This window comes from Rissa tridactyla, chromosome 2, assembly GCF_028500815.1.
Source record: "Rissa tridactyla isolate bRisTri1 chromosome 2, bRisTri1.patW.cur.20221130, whole genome shotgun sequence".
NCBI lineage: Eukaryota > Metazoa > Chordata > Aves > Charadriiformes > Laridae > Rissa > Rissa tridactyla.
The window spans coordinates 105,678,564-105,694,027 of record NC_071467.1 but is presented as its reverse complement, the minus strand read 5'-3'; the positions used below and the strand labels follow the sequence as shown (position 1 = coordinate 105,694,027).

At 40.3% G+C, this 15,464-nt stretch overlaps 1 protein-coding gene across 14 annotated transcripts in view; it reads left to right on the top strand.

Moving 5' to 3' along the window:
* Positions 1 to 14,561, top strand: part of TNS3 (tensin 3) — a 224,072-nt gene extending 209,511 nt beyond the window's left edge. For 12 of the 14 annotated variants that reach the window (XM_054193532.1, XM_054193530.1, XM_054193541.1 and 9 more), the window contains 5 exons: positions 5 to 82; positions 4,691 to 4,859; positions 5,809 to 5,877; positions 6,013 to 6,039; positions 7,030 to 14,120. In XM_054193532.1, coding sequence (XP_054049507.1) covers positions 5 to 82; positions 4,691 to 4,859; positions 5,809 to 5,877; positions 6,013 to 6,039; positions 7,030 to 7,174 — 488 coding nt within the window. In that variant the 3' untranslated portion in view covers positions 7,175 to 14,120. Of the gene's footprint in view, positions 1 to 4; positions 83 to 4,690; positions 4,860 to 5,808; positions 5,878 to 6,012; positions 6,040 to 7,029 lie in introns of all 14 variants that reach the window. The other 2 variants (XM_054193543.1, XM_054193529.1) reach the window with 2 other exon arrangements.
* Positions 14,562 to 15,464: the final 903 nt, after the last annotated feature.

The following is a 15,464-nucleotide window of genomic DNA, read 5'->3' as shown; positions in this document are numbered from 1 at the left end:
GCAGATCCCTTGGAGGAGATCGCAGAGACTTCTCCACAAACAGCTGCGAACTCAGCAGCGGAGCTTCTCAAACAGGGCGCAGGTCTGTTAAACTTTTTCCTTGCATTTGACTGTCACCAAATTTTGTACCTTACAGGCTGGAAGAAGCTGAAGCTTAGACTGGACTGAAGGATGCCTAAAGGGAGCAGTTAAATTTAGGGTGCTGTGTAGAAGGGTAAAAGGCACTGTGAGGATATGTACCAAGTTCTTTCTGTTTTCTGCAACCAGCTCTTAAGTTCTACAACTCCGTGTTTGCTTTCCAGCTGTGTCTCCCCTGAGAATATGAGGTACACATAGCTTGGTTCAAGCACAGCAATTTTTAAGAGGTGACGTTGCTTTCATAACTGATGAACTTAGAGAAGATATTTTCAGTCTGTGGTTGCAGAGGTTCATGAATTATGTCTGAGGTCTGCAAAAGGCAACTAAGGCAAGTGTTCAGTAGGGTTAAATTTTCAGCATAGGGGTCAACAATACCACTGGGAAATGTTTCCTGTCCCGTCAATCTGAAAAAAAAAATTTAAAAAAATATTGCCTTGTTGTTTCACTTGATGGTGCATGTTGTTAGAAAATGTCCAGTGTCTTTTCCATTGGATGCTGTTTCATGGATTCTCATGCATACTGCAGCACCCATTCTGGCAAGTTAAGTTGTGTTACCATCAACTCATTGATGTGACAGAAGAACCCTGACAAGATTATCTCCAAATGATGTGATACTACGCGTTGGTACTGTCTGTATCACCCTCAAACAGGGGTATTTGCAGCAGCTGCGTAGAGATATGCTCTGCTTCTCATCTGCTTTGTTTGTGTGCAGCTGACACAGAGACAGGTAGTGAAATAGCCTGTCTGAAAAAGTGTGGTGGTGTCCTAACCCACCATTATTGGACACGGTGCCCTGAGTACTCCTTCATAATTTGATGGCTGTCCTCACTAGAAATGCAGCCACTGGGTTATGCCCCTGTACAGTGAGCATGCCCAGGGGATCCTGTCCATGCCCTCCTGTGGTCCCTGGTGTTCAGGCTGCTATGAATTCTCCCCAGGTCCTATATCTGTCCCCCGGATTAGTCCCATTAGAAAAGGAGAATACACTACATTTGCCACTCTCCTTTGAGTTTAGCCTACCACTGGAGTCACAAGCAAAAGTGTTGTGGCCAAGCATGCCTTTATTCTTATAATGCTGCGTCATTGCCCTTACCCATTTTAGGGCGCTTCTGAAGGGGGCACTTGCCAAGCTGAGCAGCTCTGGAGAGAGAGTGTTACTCCCTGCTTGTTCAGCAAGCAAGTCTGCTTTGACTTAAAAATTTTAAGTACCACTTGGAGTGCTGTAATCAAGCAGGAATGTGTGACTGAAGCAATGGCAAGTCTATGTGAGGTTGTGCCAGGAGTGAGCACGTGTTGGCCTTTCTGTCTGCAAGCGCTGGCGGTGTTTGTTGTGTCCAACAGGGGAAAAAAACAAGGAGAATGAATTTTTGTAGAACTTTCCTTCTTGAAAGAGAACTTTCCCTCGCCCCAGCAAAGGAGGCATGTGTGGTCCTGTGAGAAATTTTGGGTTCTTCTTGCTTAGGCAATACTTTTCAAAGGAAAAGAAATAATTCTTACTTCAGTTGGGGCAGTAGTCAGATAACTCCTTATGGGGGCTGTCACATCATGGATCATTTGGGGAGCTTAGTACATTTGGTTTTTCCTGGTTTTATTGTTGTTGGTTTTGTTGTTAAACAAGGGTTTGGAACCTGAATAGATAAATTAGCTAGGAGAGATTCTCAGAGGTTTTTTTTTTCCTTGATACATCATTTCTCACTGATTTTCCGTGTTTCCAGTCATAGACATTCATTCAAGTTGGGGAGTATAATACTGAAGTGCAGACCCAAAACATGTAAATTGTTTCTTTCCCAGCTATCCGAGCTTGTGTAAGCACCTGCAGTTCAGTTAAAGCAGATGCACTTTTTCCCTACTCTGCCTTTACCCCACCGTTCTCCCGCTCCTCAAGCAAAATAGTGAAGATGTGTCTTCTTAGAATGATCATTTTTGTAGCTGTCTGAAAAACCTAATGAGCATTTACAGTCATTATCTAAATGCAGAAGCTGGCCGGAAATCCTTTGCTTCCTAGAGAGTGACAATTGAAGACTAGGAACTATACAAAGAAGTGGCTTTTCCCTAGAACAGACCTTGCTTTATTAACCTTCCTGTTTGGCAGCAAAATTTTCTGCCCCAAATAAATCTCAGTTTTTCATGTCTGTTTCCACTAATACAGTCAAGGAACTAAGCATTCTGAACAAAGCACGCTCGCAGGCTAAAAGCAGTAGAGGTTACTCTTACCGGCCCATAACAATGTATAGCTGTTGATGATGGCATGGACGTGACTACAAAATGCCACCTGTGGAAGATGAGAGCGGCAACATTGCAGGGCAGCTGCATTGCAGGAAAGACACAGATGTCTTCCTTTTATTCTACCTTGAGTATGGTTTCTGTAGAACTGCCGTGATTCCATACCCCATCAGACCACGCGTGATGTTCTTAAATGAGAAATCTTTCAGCCTTTCTCATTACCTTTCTTTTCCTGCAATCTCCTTTTCAAGCTGCCATTTTTGCACTTTGCAACACTTTTGAAAAAGGTTCATTCCGTGTATTATTTTTTGGGATACAGAAGTAAAGGAATCTGCTGTGTTTGGTGACTGCTTTTGAACTATCACGTTGAGGGCAATCTAGACAAAATGCCTGGCTGTTTCATTTAGAAACAAAACCTGAACCCAGTCTGTTGACAGTCATTGGTGTCATTGGCCACACTGCAGTGTGGCCGAAGAGGAAGAGAAACCCTTCATCTGGGTCTCAGAAGTGGTGAGGAGTGTGACTGTGAAACAAGGCAAGCTTCCTGTGGTGGGAAAGGCTCACAGGATAATGAAGAGCTTTAGATCTGTACGAAATATACGCAGTAATGATGTGAGAAGAGGAGAGCTTATGGTTTGGAATGTTACTTACAATTTTGGATAGACATGACAGAAAGCTGTTCAGCAAGGAAGGCCTCATTGAACTTGCCACTCATCATCTTAAATCCCTCTCTGCAGTTCTATAGTAATTGATTCAATAGCCTTGAATGGTTATTGAACCTATCACAGCAATGCTCAAATACACTTGGGAAATTTTGCACTTACAAACCAAACAAATCAAATCTCTGGATCCCTTCTTTCACCGACAGACTCCAGAGCTTGGAGTTACAGGGCTGATCATCATGCTGGAATCAAACTTACACTTACGCAGGCTTTAACTACAGTTGCTTGGTTGGTTTGAAAGTGCCAGTGTCTAGCTGTGTATTTTATGTAGATAGTCACGGGAGAAAGCTTTAGTCAGATTACAGAAAAAACATACGAAAAGAGAGTAAATAAAAAATCATAAATGAATTAGATTCATCTTTGCTTTCATAGTAAGTTTATCAAGCCAAGCTGAACTGCTAAACACATGAAATATTAGCATGGTGATTTGCATGCGTCAGTTGCCAGAGTTGTAAATTCTGTCCTGGATACCTACACAAATATTTTTGCCAAAACACAAAGTCTGTTGGTACAAGTGTTTCGCTACAGATGTGTTTAATCATTCTTGCTTGCGCTGTAGAATAAGGCTAAGAGGGCTTTTCAGTTTCAAAAATGTTCTTAAATCTGCTTGTAAATTTGACTTTATACCACAATTCCAAAGCATTTAAGCATGTGAATAATTCTATTAGTACTACTTAATAATAATTAATACTGTGTAATGTTATATGGCACTGCTACCATGTAGTACAATGTAGTATTATACAGTACTAGAGTACTACTACATAATGCTATGTAATATTAATACTTCTTTTTCTAGTGCTTGCTGCAGATTTTATATGAGACCAGGTAAAAAAATTAACTGTTCAGTAGCCTTAGAAACCAATGAGCTTCTATTTTATAGAGATACTTCAGAAGTTACTAATTTTTCTAGGAGAGGAATAGGGCTTTTAAAAGCAAGTGCATGCCGAGGTAAAGAACAGACCTAAAAAGTCAGTAATTTTTCTCAGGGTGGAAGTTTTGTTTGCCCTAAAATTGCTAAACATACAAACCACTGCGGAATTAATGAGAAGTGAGCTTTGCAGCAACCCGCAGTTCTTTATGGGTTGAAAATGTTCTTGTCTTGCCAAATGAGTGAATGGTTTCCTTTGAATATAGTTTAAATAACATTTGAAAGTGTAAAACGTGTGAACGTATTCTGAAAAAATGTCTGTTTTCTTATTGGCTGCTGTAATTGTACCTAAAAGCAAAATATCCTCATTCTTTCCCCTCAGGAATACCTTTGCTGTAGTATTACCTACGACTGGCCTGCCTCTCTGCTGCTGTCTTGTATTTATTTAAATTTCAGTGTCTTTGGTAGTAGATAGATACATCATTGGCTTAAATATAAAGGTATTAAAAACAAAGGGACAGCAGAAGGCCTACGACCTCCAAAATTACAGGGTTAAACTATGAAACAACAGTGGGAGAAGGTGAGGCGTACATAGAACGTTTGGCAGTTTGCTGCCAGTCTTCCCTGTTTGCTTTACAAAGGTGGAAAATATACATTTTGTTTAGTTTTGTTCAGAAGATAGCCGTTTGCTTGCTGTTGGGTAATGACCTCTCAAAGTCTTTTCCCTCTTTCATTACAGCGTGTAACGTTTGGTACCTGAATTCAGTGGAGATGGAGTCGCTTACGGGCTACCAGGCGGTACAGAAAGCCTTGAGCCTAACGCTGATGCAAGATCCTTCTCCCATCTCAACCGTTGTCCATTTCAAGGTGTCTGCGCAGGGAATCACGTTGACAGATAATCAAAGAAAGTAAGCAACAGAGGGGTGGGAAGAGAAGGAGATGCAGCCTCTGTCTCAGAGGATAATAGGATTGTCTAAAGAATTACAGTGGTGGTGTCAGCTGTCTGCAGTACTGGAGAATGAACATTTTAAGCAATGGACATCACTTCCCCATGGCAGCTTTTACCTCTGGAAGGTCACTTCGCCATGGCAATTTTTCATTGTTGTTACTTCTTATAAAAAGGGAAAGTAATGGCTTTACCAGCATTTGGTATTCAACCTATTTAGTGAAATAATTTATCTTCACGATATCTTTCACCAGTATCACTGAGTAGAGTTGGTCTAAGCAGACATTGTGTATCTCCAATATTTGAAATAGTGCTTTGGATAGTCTGTAAAATACTATGTTAAAAAGTTAGCTTATATTTACTTTGTACTGAATGCTGTTAACTATACCACAGAGTTTTTAGATTTGAAAACTGACAATAACAAAGGAGGGACAACAGGAATTCATTATAGGTTAAAAAAGAAAAACGAGTGCCAGACTTCTTAATTCCATGGGCTCTGCAACTGTTTATAGTAGATCCAGGACAAAACCTTAAATTATAATGCCTAGGAGGGCTTATGTTTTGAAACTTGATATAATCAAATTATTCACAAGTTCCGAGAAGTTGCATTTCCCACTGACATAGTATCTAAATGGCCAGTTTTTAGAAAAAATACATTTTGTTCTTCTAGTCCTTTTTCTTACCTTGAGGGTCAGTTTTCTTTTGGTTCAAAAACTTGATGTTACTCTTCTAAATATGTATTTATTTGCTTGGAGCAGTTCAGGTGGCTTTTAGAGTCACTCAGATGGCAAAAAACATACAGTCATCATTAAATTTAGATGAAATAAGATTTATTTTTCAGATCTGTTCATTGTTTAAAATTTTACGGGTCTTAACTATTCCTAAAACTTGTTTTATTTCTTCTTATCCAGACTCTTTTTTCGACGACATTATCCAGTCAACACGGTTATTTTCTGTGCTTTGGATCCACAAGACAGAAAGTAAGGAAGACAAGCCATATTTCTAATAGGTTGTTTGTATTGTTGATCTACCAAAAAAACTAACATAGGTTTCATTTTTATCTCTTCATTCCTTTTTTTTTTTTTTTTTTTCCTGCTTTCTTAATGGACAACAAGATGGATGAAAGATGGCCTTTCTGCAAAGTAAGTGGACACCTGTCTGAGTCTCTTTTAACTGGCTGCTTTAGGAATATCACTACAGTGATGAGTTTCTCAGTGTTCTAAATTATCTTCGTCAGAGATGTAGAAGGGAAGACAGCTGTCCAGAGACAAAAATCTTTTTGCCCACTGTAATTAGACTTCAGTTACTTCACCTGTGCCTCTGAAAGTCGGGGCCTAATTATGTGATGGTGGGATGTCTGGAGCCAGAGCTAACTTGGTTTATTTAGGTTGCAAATCTGTAGTTTGACTGAAGTTTCAGAAATGAAAACAGAGCCATTTGCTACTCAATTTTGTTTCCACTTGTCCATCAACACTAACACAAGCTTACTTGTCTCACTTAGACCGATGGCTTTAAAAAAAATAATGCCCCACACGGCACATAGTTGAAAACCCACCACACTCTAGTGCGTGGTGTAGATATATAATTACCAGTAGACTGCGAAGTGTTTTCTGTTGAAGGCAAATGTCATTGTCCCCCTTTTACCGAAAGAAAAATCCTAAACAGAGAGAGCTCAGGGACTGGTTTCTGGAAAAGAACAGAAATAGATGGCTTAAGTCCCATTTCCAGTACTCTGTCCACTGAGATGTGTGGCGCTCAAAACCTTTCTTGAAGCAATTGCTGACACACCACACCACACACACCCCAAGGTAGGTAAGAGAACAGCAGTACTGAATCAGATTAAATATATGCCCAGGGTCAGCCGCATGTCTCTGACAGCAAACAGTACAGGATTCAATATAGAGAGAGCAGAAGAAAGGGGAAAGTCTCCTTTCTCAATTCTGGCCATCCAGAGCCACTCAGGAGCTCCCAAGTTGGCTGATGCATCTGGACCACTGTTTACCAGTCACACAGGACCTTGTCCATCAGAAAAGAAGCAGCCTTTTGGTTTCTGCAGTATCTTTTCTGCTTTATGAAATGAGGCAATGCCTGTCTGTCTTTTCTCTGATGTGCTGTGATTGTTGCCCTTGCAGAGTATTTGGGTTCATTGCCAGGAAGCAAGGCAGTGCCACAGACAACATATGCCACCTATTTGCAGAGCACGATCCAGAGCAACCTGCCAGCGCCATTGTGAACTTTGTATCAAAGGTCATGATCGGATCCCAGAAGAAGATCTGATGCCTTTCCATCCTTGACTCAGAGCGCTTCACTGAAGGAAAGCACTGTGAGAGGGAGAAAGCCTATTCAGCAGCAACGTCTGAACCACGTAATTCCGAAGAAGGAAAGCAGAGGACAGTCTATCTGCATTGTGTTTGCTAGAGTTCAGCTTTTTAACTGAAGATGCCTGTGACTTAACAAAGCATTATTTGTTTTTATATCGAAGGACAAAAAAAAAAAAGCAGCTGGGTGCCACCCAAACCTATGTAGCCCATACCTGAATGAAGCATAAATGAAAAGCTTTTCTCCTGAAGGGTTTCTAATATATTTTCACATGCTGTTTCTCATCATTTATTGGAGCAGAAATACTTACTAGGCTGTGCTACTTTTTTGTGCAGAAAATTTTTTCATAACCTCCACAAAGACACTTGCCGTAGTTGCATCAATGGTAGCTATAGGCCTTGCAAACATGCTCTTAAGAGAATGATGGTCTGAGGAAGACTATTTGCTCTTCCCTTCATCTTTACGTGATCAGTGATAGCAACTGAATGGAGAAAGGGGAAGACGTATGTGAAGAGAAGGTTTGTGCAAGTTGATTTCTGATAAAAAAGCAGCAGCAGCAGCGACATGGAATATTCAGGGAGATTGCTCAGTATTTAGTGTTAAGAAGGCTGGGCTGTTCTACTTGAAACATTTTAAATAGGGCAGAGGTGGCAGAACAAAAAAAGATTGCATGGAAATCTATTCTGTAACTGGGGTTTTTTGTATTACTATTTTTTTATACAGAGAACTGAGCAGGGAATATTCTGTATTTTAATAATTACAGGAAAAAAGTGAGGGAAAAGCAAAGAAGAAAATTTTATAAGTTATATATTTTTACCTATGCCTGATTATTTATAGTGGATCTCAGATCTTGATATGTCATATGGATATTCTTAAACCGGACCATTGTTGAGCTTTGCCTCTTTAGCACTATTTTGCATAAGTAAATTTGTATGTAGCCTGTGCCTTGCTATAGACAATAGACTCCCATATTTTGACTTTTGTCTTACAGTGACAAGATACTTCCCATTTCCTGTCTCTGCAATACTGTTTTGGTAGTAACATGTGTTCCCCTACCTAATACATAATTATATTTGTGGATTCTTTTGGCCCCCGTTTTATTGGAGTTTTGGAGATTTTTTTGGCTTTTTTTTATCTGTAGGAACTATTTGTGGTTTATAATGTGGGGTTTTTAATAATTCCTCGAGTCAGGAAATCCAAAAGGGAATGGAATTTATTTTGTTTCTCTGTCCCATTTCTTGTGAGCATTTATGTCATGATTTTTACAACCGTTAGCTTGTACAAGTCCCGGTGTCTTTCTAAACACATCATTATTTTAAATGTGTAACAAAGTGCGAGTTAGCTTTACAGAAAATCGATGCAGATTGTTGCAGTGGAAACCTTCACGAGGAGAGGAAGCTGCTGAGGTCTACTGTGCAGTTCCCATTCACTCCAAAAAGAACAGTACTAGACCCCCCCGTATCAGAACAGCTGGTAATAAAGCAGCTTCAGTGTGACGGTGCTGAAAATTTTCATTGCCTCTATTTGTTTGATGTGTTGCTGTCAACATTATATTGATTATCTGAGGAATAAAATAACGTGCTGAATTTGGCGTGCTGATGCATGGATTAACCAGTAACTGTACCCACTTGGAGGATTTAATGGTTTTACCCCCTTTTACTAAATAATGGTTAAATGGAATAGGAAACTCTGTTTGGGCTATATGGTAAGAAGGTTCCACCAATTTGAACTACGTTTGTCCTGTATAAATTATGATCTGGTTTTTATTAACAGCTCTCTTCCCATTTCCTGAAGTATTAGGACCATTGAAACTTTATTCAGTGACTGTAGCCAAAGTGTTACCAAATCAGTTGTGTAACTGTGAATTTTGTATAAATAACTCTATACTTTTTAAAAGGAAGGGGGGGTGGGGAAGAGAGAGAGAGAGAGAAGAAAGATTTGAAGTTTAATGTATTTGGACCAGGACGTGGTGTATTACTAGGAGTGGGCATTGGATGTGTGTGGAAGGGTGAAGCATTCCAAAGCATAGTAGCTACCATTGAAGCAACAAAGACAAGTGCCTCTGATTTGTACCAAATAATTCTGTTCTTCTGACACAGAGGTATACTACTTAAAATGGTGTTTATGTACCATCCAAAAAAGAATGCAGTTCTTACTTTTCGGAGCGTTGATCTTTTTGAAACATGTGAGGACAGGTTTCCTTTTAATTCTTTTGATGCACCAAGAACCCAGTTGCCCAATCTAGTCATCCAGTTGGAGCCCAGTGAATTTCTTCAGCTGACATCTGAATTAGATTTAAGTCTCAATTAGACTTAAATCTGATGTGTTGTGAGGATTGAAATGAGGAAGAATTTTTTACTGTATCTTTTCACTTCTGTAGATGATACTTAAATTTTAGCGTGTCTTGTTAAGACACCAAGTGTTGGCCTTTGGGCTGAAAATAAAGTCTCTTTTTTTTCCCCCCATGTATTATCATTTCCATTCAGGGCCTTATTTTTCTATTCCATTTGCTTCCTTAAGCCCTGCTGAAGTCAAGATCTTAAGGAATTGAATCCTGACGCTCCTGGTGGTGTTTCCTGAGAGTTTAGCTCTACTTGATAAGTGGGGAAAAAAGAAGTTGCCCTAAGGGATTGCATTCCTTTGGATGGTATATTGCCACAAGCTTTTGCTTTTTAATTAATTAAAAAATGCACAAAGCAAAATAGTTCAGTATGTACCATTGTGTAGTGTATGTAGAAAGATATTCACGAAACTTATGTTCACGGCAAATACAAGACTAAATAGTTAATACAGCACTTTCTTTCAAGGTTTTTGGTAGATGTATATATGCAGTTTCATAACTAATGGCAGCAAGTTGACACATGTATTTAGCCAGACTCCTATTAACCTGCTTAGTAAATTTACTACTATAATCATACAGTGTTAAACTACAAAAATGCTAAAAGCCATGTTTTTAATTAAATGGTTTCCGTGTATCCGACAGTATCATTAAAAATTTAATATTTCCTTCTTGGATTTACCTACTAGCAAAAATTTTTGCCTTTTTCTTGAAACTGTAAAGAAGCATCAAAAGGTCTCCGCTATGTAAATGAATGTTCTACAAATTCTTTGTATAGTCATTTTCTCTGCTCTCCAGATACTGCCTCTATTCAAATTATAATAAAATTATGAATGTGAAATTTCACCACATAATGTTACAGGGCAGTCTTTTCTGAAAGCAAGTTACCTTCTGGCATTCAAAACCAGCTGATGAACAAAACCTTGGTGAAGTAAGAATAGGTTGCCTGCTGAAACGGGTTTAGTTTTGTTTTTTAAAGGTTTCTTTCAAGGACTTGACTTCAGATGAGTCTGTGTTAGTGGTTCAAGTATAGTTAAAGCATATCATTTTCCTGGTTCATTTGTGGTTATAATGGTATAAAAGTACCTTTTGCCTGCATTGCATATTTCAGTGTAAGAAGGAAGAATATATGACATCACCTTCTGAGATGTCTGTACCCATATAACTGTGCCTCCACAGTGACTACATGGAAAAAACTTCCAGAGGAGCATAAGGGGGGTGAGAAATCTAAGCCCTAGCTCTCCGAATACAAAATCTGTGCGTCAGCCATATGTGGCTGAGTAATATACATGCTTTATCACTATTATTTCTGAGACTGATAAATTCTGATATGTCATGCTGATACCTTTTCTATGAGACGAAGGCTGGCAGGAGTTTTTCAGTCTGTGTGCTTGACATTCATCAGTACAGGCCATTGTGAGGTTTATGTGTGGGTGTAACGGGTGAGAGAGGTGTGTGAAAAGTATTCATCTGTTATCAGAATTAATTATAATGTGGAACAGATGATGAGGATGCAACAGTAAAATGGATCTTCTGTGTTAGAGTCCAGTCTCCTGTTAAACTCTTCAACTCAGATGCCATTGGGCTCCTGTGTGCTGCTATTGCTCCTCTTCGAAGGCTGGTTTGAGGTCACCTCGCTCCAGTGGATAAAAATCTGCTTTCAGTATTCATCCTAAATGTATTCACAGCTAGTTTATATGCAGTTGTTCTCCTGCCAGCATTGTCTCTTAGCACGAATAACTTGTTTTCTCCCTGAGGTATTTATAGCAAAAAATCTGACCCCCCTTGTGTCCCTCACTTTTCCTTTGGCAAGGCTAAACAAGTCAGCACTCAGGCCTTACATTTTTGTCTTTGAAAGGGTGCCGAGGCCTGTTCTTTTTTACTCTGTCAGCTAAATCATTTCTTTGGAGGGACCCTGAAGTGAACAGCCAGACTATTCAAAAGGGTCACAAGCTTCTGCCTTGTGATTTTTTAAAATATTTATATTAGAAGACTCTTGGAACAAGAAAACTTGTCCCACCAGCTAGGCAGAGTAAACCCCTACTCAGCTTCTGCTGCTGATACCTAGTCCACGGGTTACAATAGCATAAACTACATCAGGCAGTGTGCACAAAGGCATTAAGAGGGCAGATGGCTAAAGACGTTCTCAAAAGCGTTAAGTCAGAAACAGGAAGCTTGCAGGGGACTTAGCAACTCTGACAGACTACCAAGAGGGCAAAGGGGAGCTATTAGGGAATTCAAGGATGTTGCTGAATAACTGAGAAGGGATTCGCATTACATGTCACTGCAAGGGATATCAAACCAGGACTGTTCCCTTCCTTTGAAGACATTTAGTGTCTTGCATAAAGCACAAACGTTTGTACAATTTGAATATTTTAATATTTGCAGAATCACAGAGTGGTTGCAGTTGGAAGGTCAGGTAGTCCAACTGCCCTGTTCTAACGGGGCCATTTAAAGCCAGTTGCCCAGGACCATGTCTAGATGGCTTTTGAGTACCTCCCAGGACGGAGACTCAACAATCTCCCTGGACAACCTATGCCAGTACTCGATCACCCTCACAGTAAAAAAATGTTTCGTGATGTTCAGAGGGAACCTCTTGTGTTTCAGTTTGTGCCCATTGCCTCTGATCTTGTCACTGGGCACCATGGAAGAGAGCCTGGCTCTGTCCTCTTTGCACCCTCCCTTCGTATATTTGTACTCATTGATAAGATTCTCCCTCCAAGCCTTCTCTTCTCCAGGCTGAACAGTCCCAGCTCTCTCAGCCTTTCCTCAACGGAGAGATGCTCCAGTCCCTTAATCATCTTCAAGACCCTTCACTGGACTCTCTGCAGTATGTCCATGTCTCTCTTGTACTGGAGAGCTCAGAACTGGACACAGTGCTCCAGGTTGGGCCTCACCAGTGCTGAGTAGAAGGCAAGGATCACGTCCCTTGGCCCGCTGGCAATACTTTGCCTAATGCAGCCAAGGATACTGGTAGCCTCCTCTGCTGCAAGCGCACATTGCTGGCACATTTTCAGCTTGGTGTCCACCAGGATCCCCAGGTCCTTTTCTACCAAGCTGCTTTCCCGCTGGGTGGCCCCCAGCACATACTGGTGCATGGGGTTGTTCCTCACCAGGTTCAGGACTTTGCATTTCTCCTTGCTGAACTTCATTTCTCCGGCCTGTTGAGGTCATGCTGGATGCCAGCATGCTCCTCTGGCCTATCAGCCACTCCTCCCAGTTTTGTGTCATCAGCCGACTTGCTGAGGTACACTCTGCCCCATCATCCAGGTTATTGATTAAGATGTTAAACAGGACTGGACCCAGTATGGGCCTCTGGGGTACACCAGCCTCCAACTAGACCTTGCACTGCTGATCAGCATTCTCAGGGCCCAGCTATTCCACCAGTTTTCAGTCCACCTCACTGTCTGCTCATCTAGCCCCTACCTCACCAGCTTGTCTATGAGGGTGTTATGGGAGACAGTGTCAAAGGCCATACTGAAGCCCAGGAAAACAATATCCACTGCTTTCCCCTCATCTACCAAGCCGGTCATTTCATCACAGAAGGTTATCGGGTTGATTAAGGGTGACGTCCCCTTCATGAAGCCATGCCAACTTTACGAAGATGATCAGAGGGCTGGAGCACCTTCCCTATGAGGACAGACGGGGGCTGTTCAGCCTGGAGAAGAGAAGGCTCCAGGGAGACCTTATAGTAGCCTTCCAGTACCTAAAGGGGACCCACAGCAAAAATCAGGAGGGACTCTTGATCAGGGAGTGTAATGATAGGATGAGGGGTGACAGTTTTAAACTGAAAGAGGGTAGATTTAGATTAGATATTAAGAAGAAATTCTTTCCTGTGAGGGTAGTGAGACACTGGAACAGGTTGCCCAGGGAAGTTGTGGATGCCCCATCCTCAAAGTGTTCAAGGACAGGTTGGATGGGTCTCTGAGCAACGTAGTCTAGTGGAAGGCGTCCCTGCCCAGGGCAGGGATTTGGAACTAGATGATCTTTAAGGTCCCTTCCAACCCAAACCATTCTATGATCCACAAACAGCTGGTGCTTTGCCCCAGAAGGATTTCTTCTTAGATACGCTATTTTGGCAGTTAAAAGGAAAATGTTCAAGGTTGTAACCAACTGCTTGTGCCCTCCCAGTAATCTAAGCAGTCTTAAAAGATGTATTCACCTCAAATTCCTGCATGACCTTTTAAAAACTAAGCCTTTAAAATCACTCAAGTACATTCTCATCATTGTGAAGCTCTTTGTCAAAGAGTTACTTCAAGAGTTCTTGAAAAAAGAACTAGAATTAGCTTACTATACAATGACTTTTTTTTTCAGGTATTGTATACATACTGTCCTCAAACATTTTTTTCTAATCTACAGCTATTTATATCCTGCCTAATTAAATCTGACTTTTGAGCTTTCTCATGTTACCACCTGTATTATACACAAGTTCTGATTTGACTTTAAAGCAGATGGCAGGTGTGAGAGAAAATACGGGAAAACAAACTTAGATGAAATGCACTATGGCTGGGGAATGTGGTTTGGAATTGGTCCAGGAAATTTGCTTGCTTATGTTTACTGCAGTAGAATAATCCAGCTGTAAAAATAAACAGAACTATTTTGATTTGTATGTTGAAGTACTTGTTTCCAGCCTTTTCGTTCACAAGCTAATGTGAAACTCCGATTGAAGTGGACAATAGCTGTTTAAACCTAGGACATAAAAGTTATGAGAGAAGGCCCTCAGACCTCAGCAGGAAGCTCCCCAGTACACAAACTACTCTCTGCATATATATGAAAATAGTTAAAATGGATTCATATAACTGAGTGCTATACCAAACTCACAGCCATATTTTCAAATATAAGCCTGTTTTGCTCCAAGTGACAAAGAAAGGCAACAACCCCCTAAAGTAACCGCTAGATGAAATCATTGTCCTTGTGGGAACACTCAGACAACTTTTGACCACTTTGGTCTCTTTCCACAGCAAGTGCCAGGCGTTTGAAATAGCGCTTAGAAGCCTGTGAAGGATTTTTATGAGGAAATCAGGCTTAACATGTGCAAGTCTGTTTCCTCAGAAGGCAGTTACCTAAAAAATCCCAAAAGGTGGTAATGATTGTGTAGTGACAAACCAACAGTATATGGTGTATACATGCACTGAGACTTTTGAATATGCATTTATTCCTGTCAAATATATATTTCATCTCACATTGTCTAGTTAACTGGAGAACATCCAGATTTGATATTTGATTTTATTTGTTCTTGGTTATTTCTTGGAACCACCGATATCTGTTCCTCAGAAGTGGAACAAACATGGTATGTGTCTCTGTAATGGTAATATTTAAGTCGCATTTCACAATAACTAAGGACTCCTATGACTCATTTTGTTAGAAGAACTTGAAAAGCTTAGAATTTTGTTTGCTGTTACCTCCGATAAATTTGTTAGATTTGGGATACCTTTACATTCACACCTGAACCTCAGTCCAGTTAAGCAAATGATACACAGCCTATGTGTACATTTTCCTGTGTGCATAGTCACACAAAGGCCTTTTGTAAGGACTGCATTCTCAGTAAGGTTATCTAAATGTGTATGAAATTTCAGACTAAAGCAATATGTTGCTGAGATGTAATAGGTAAGATTTTTAGCAAACGCTGGCAATATAGAAATCCCAAGTGAGTTTGAAATGGCTGAAATTGCTGTAAAAGTGAAACAATGTAAAGTGTCTCACAAGACTTTGGCTATGTTTTTTTCTGTTTAGGGGAGATGATTAATCACGTATAAAATTGTAGATACCTGCATGGAAAAATCCAATCTCAAGTTCACGTCCATAAACTAGACATGCTAGATGTTGTTGACAAATGCCTTGAGTAGCAGGCCTGTAAACTATGTTAAATTTATGACTTGTCTTGTGATTTCTGAGGTGCTAGTAAAGCTA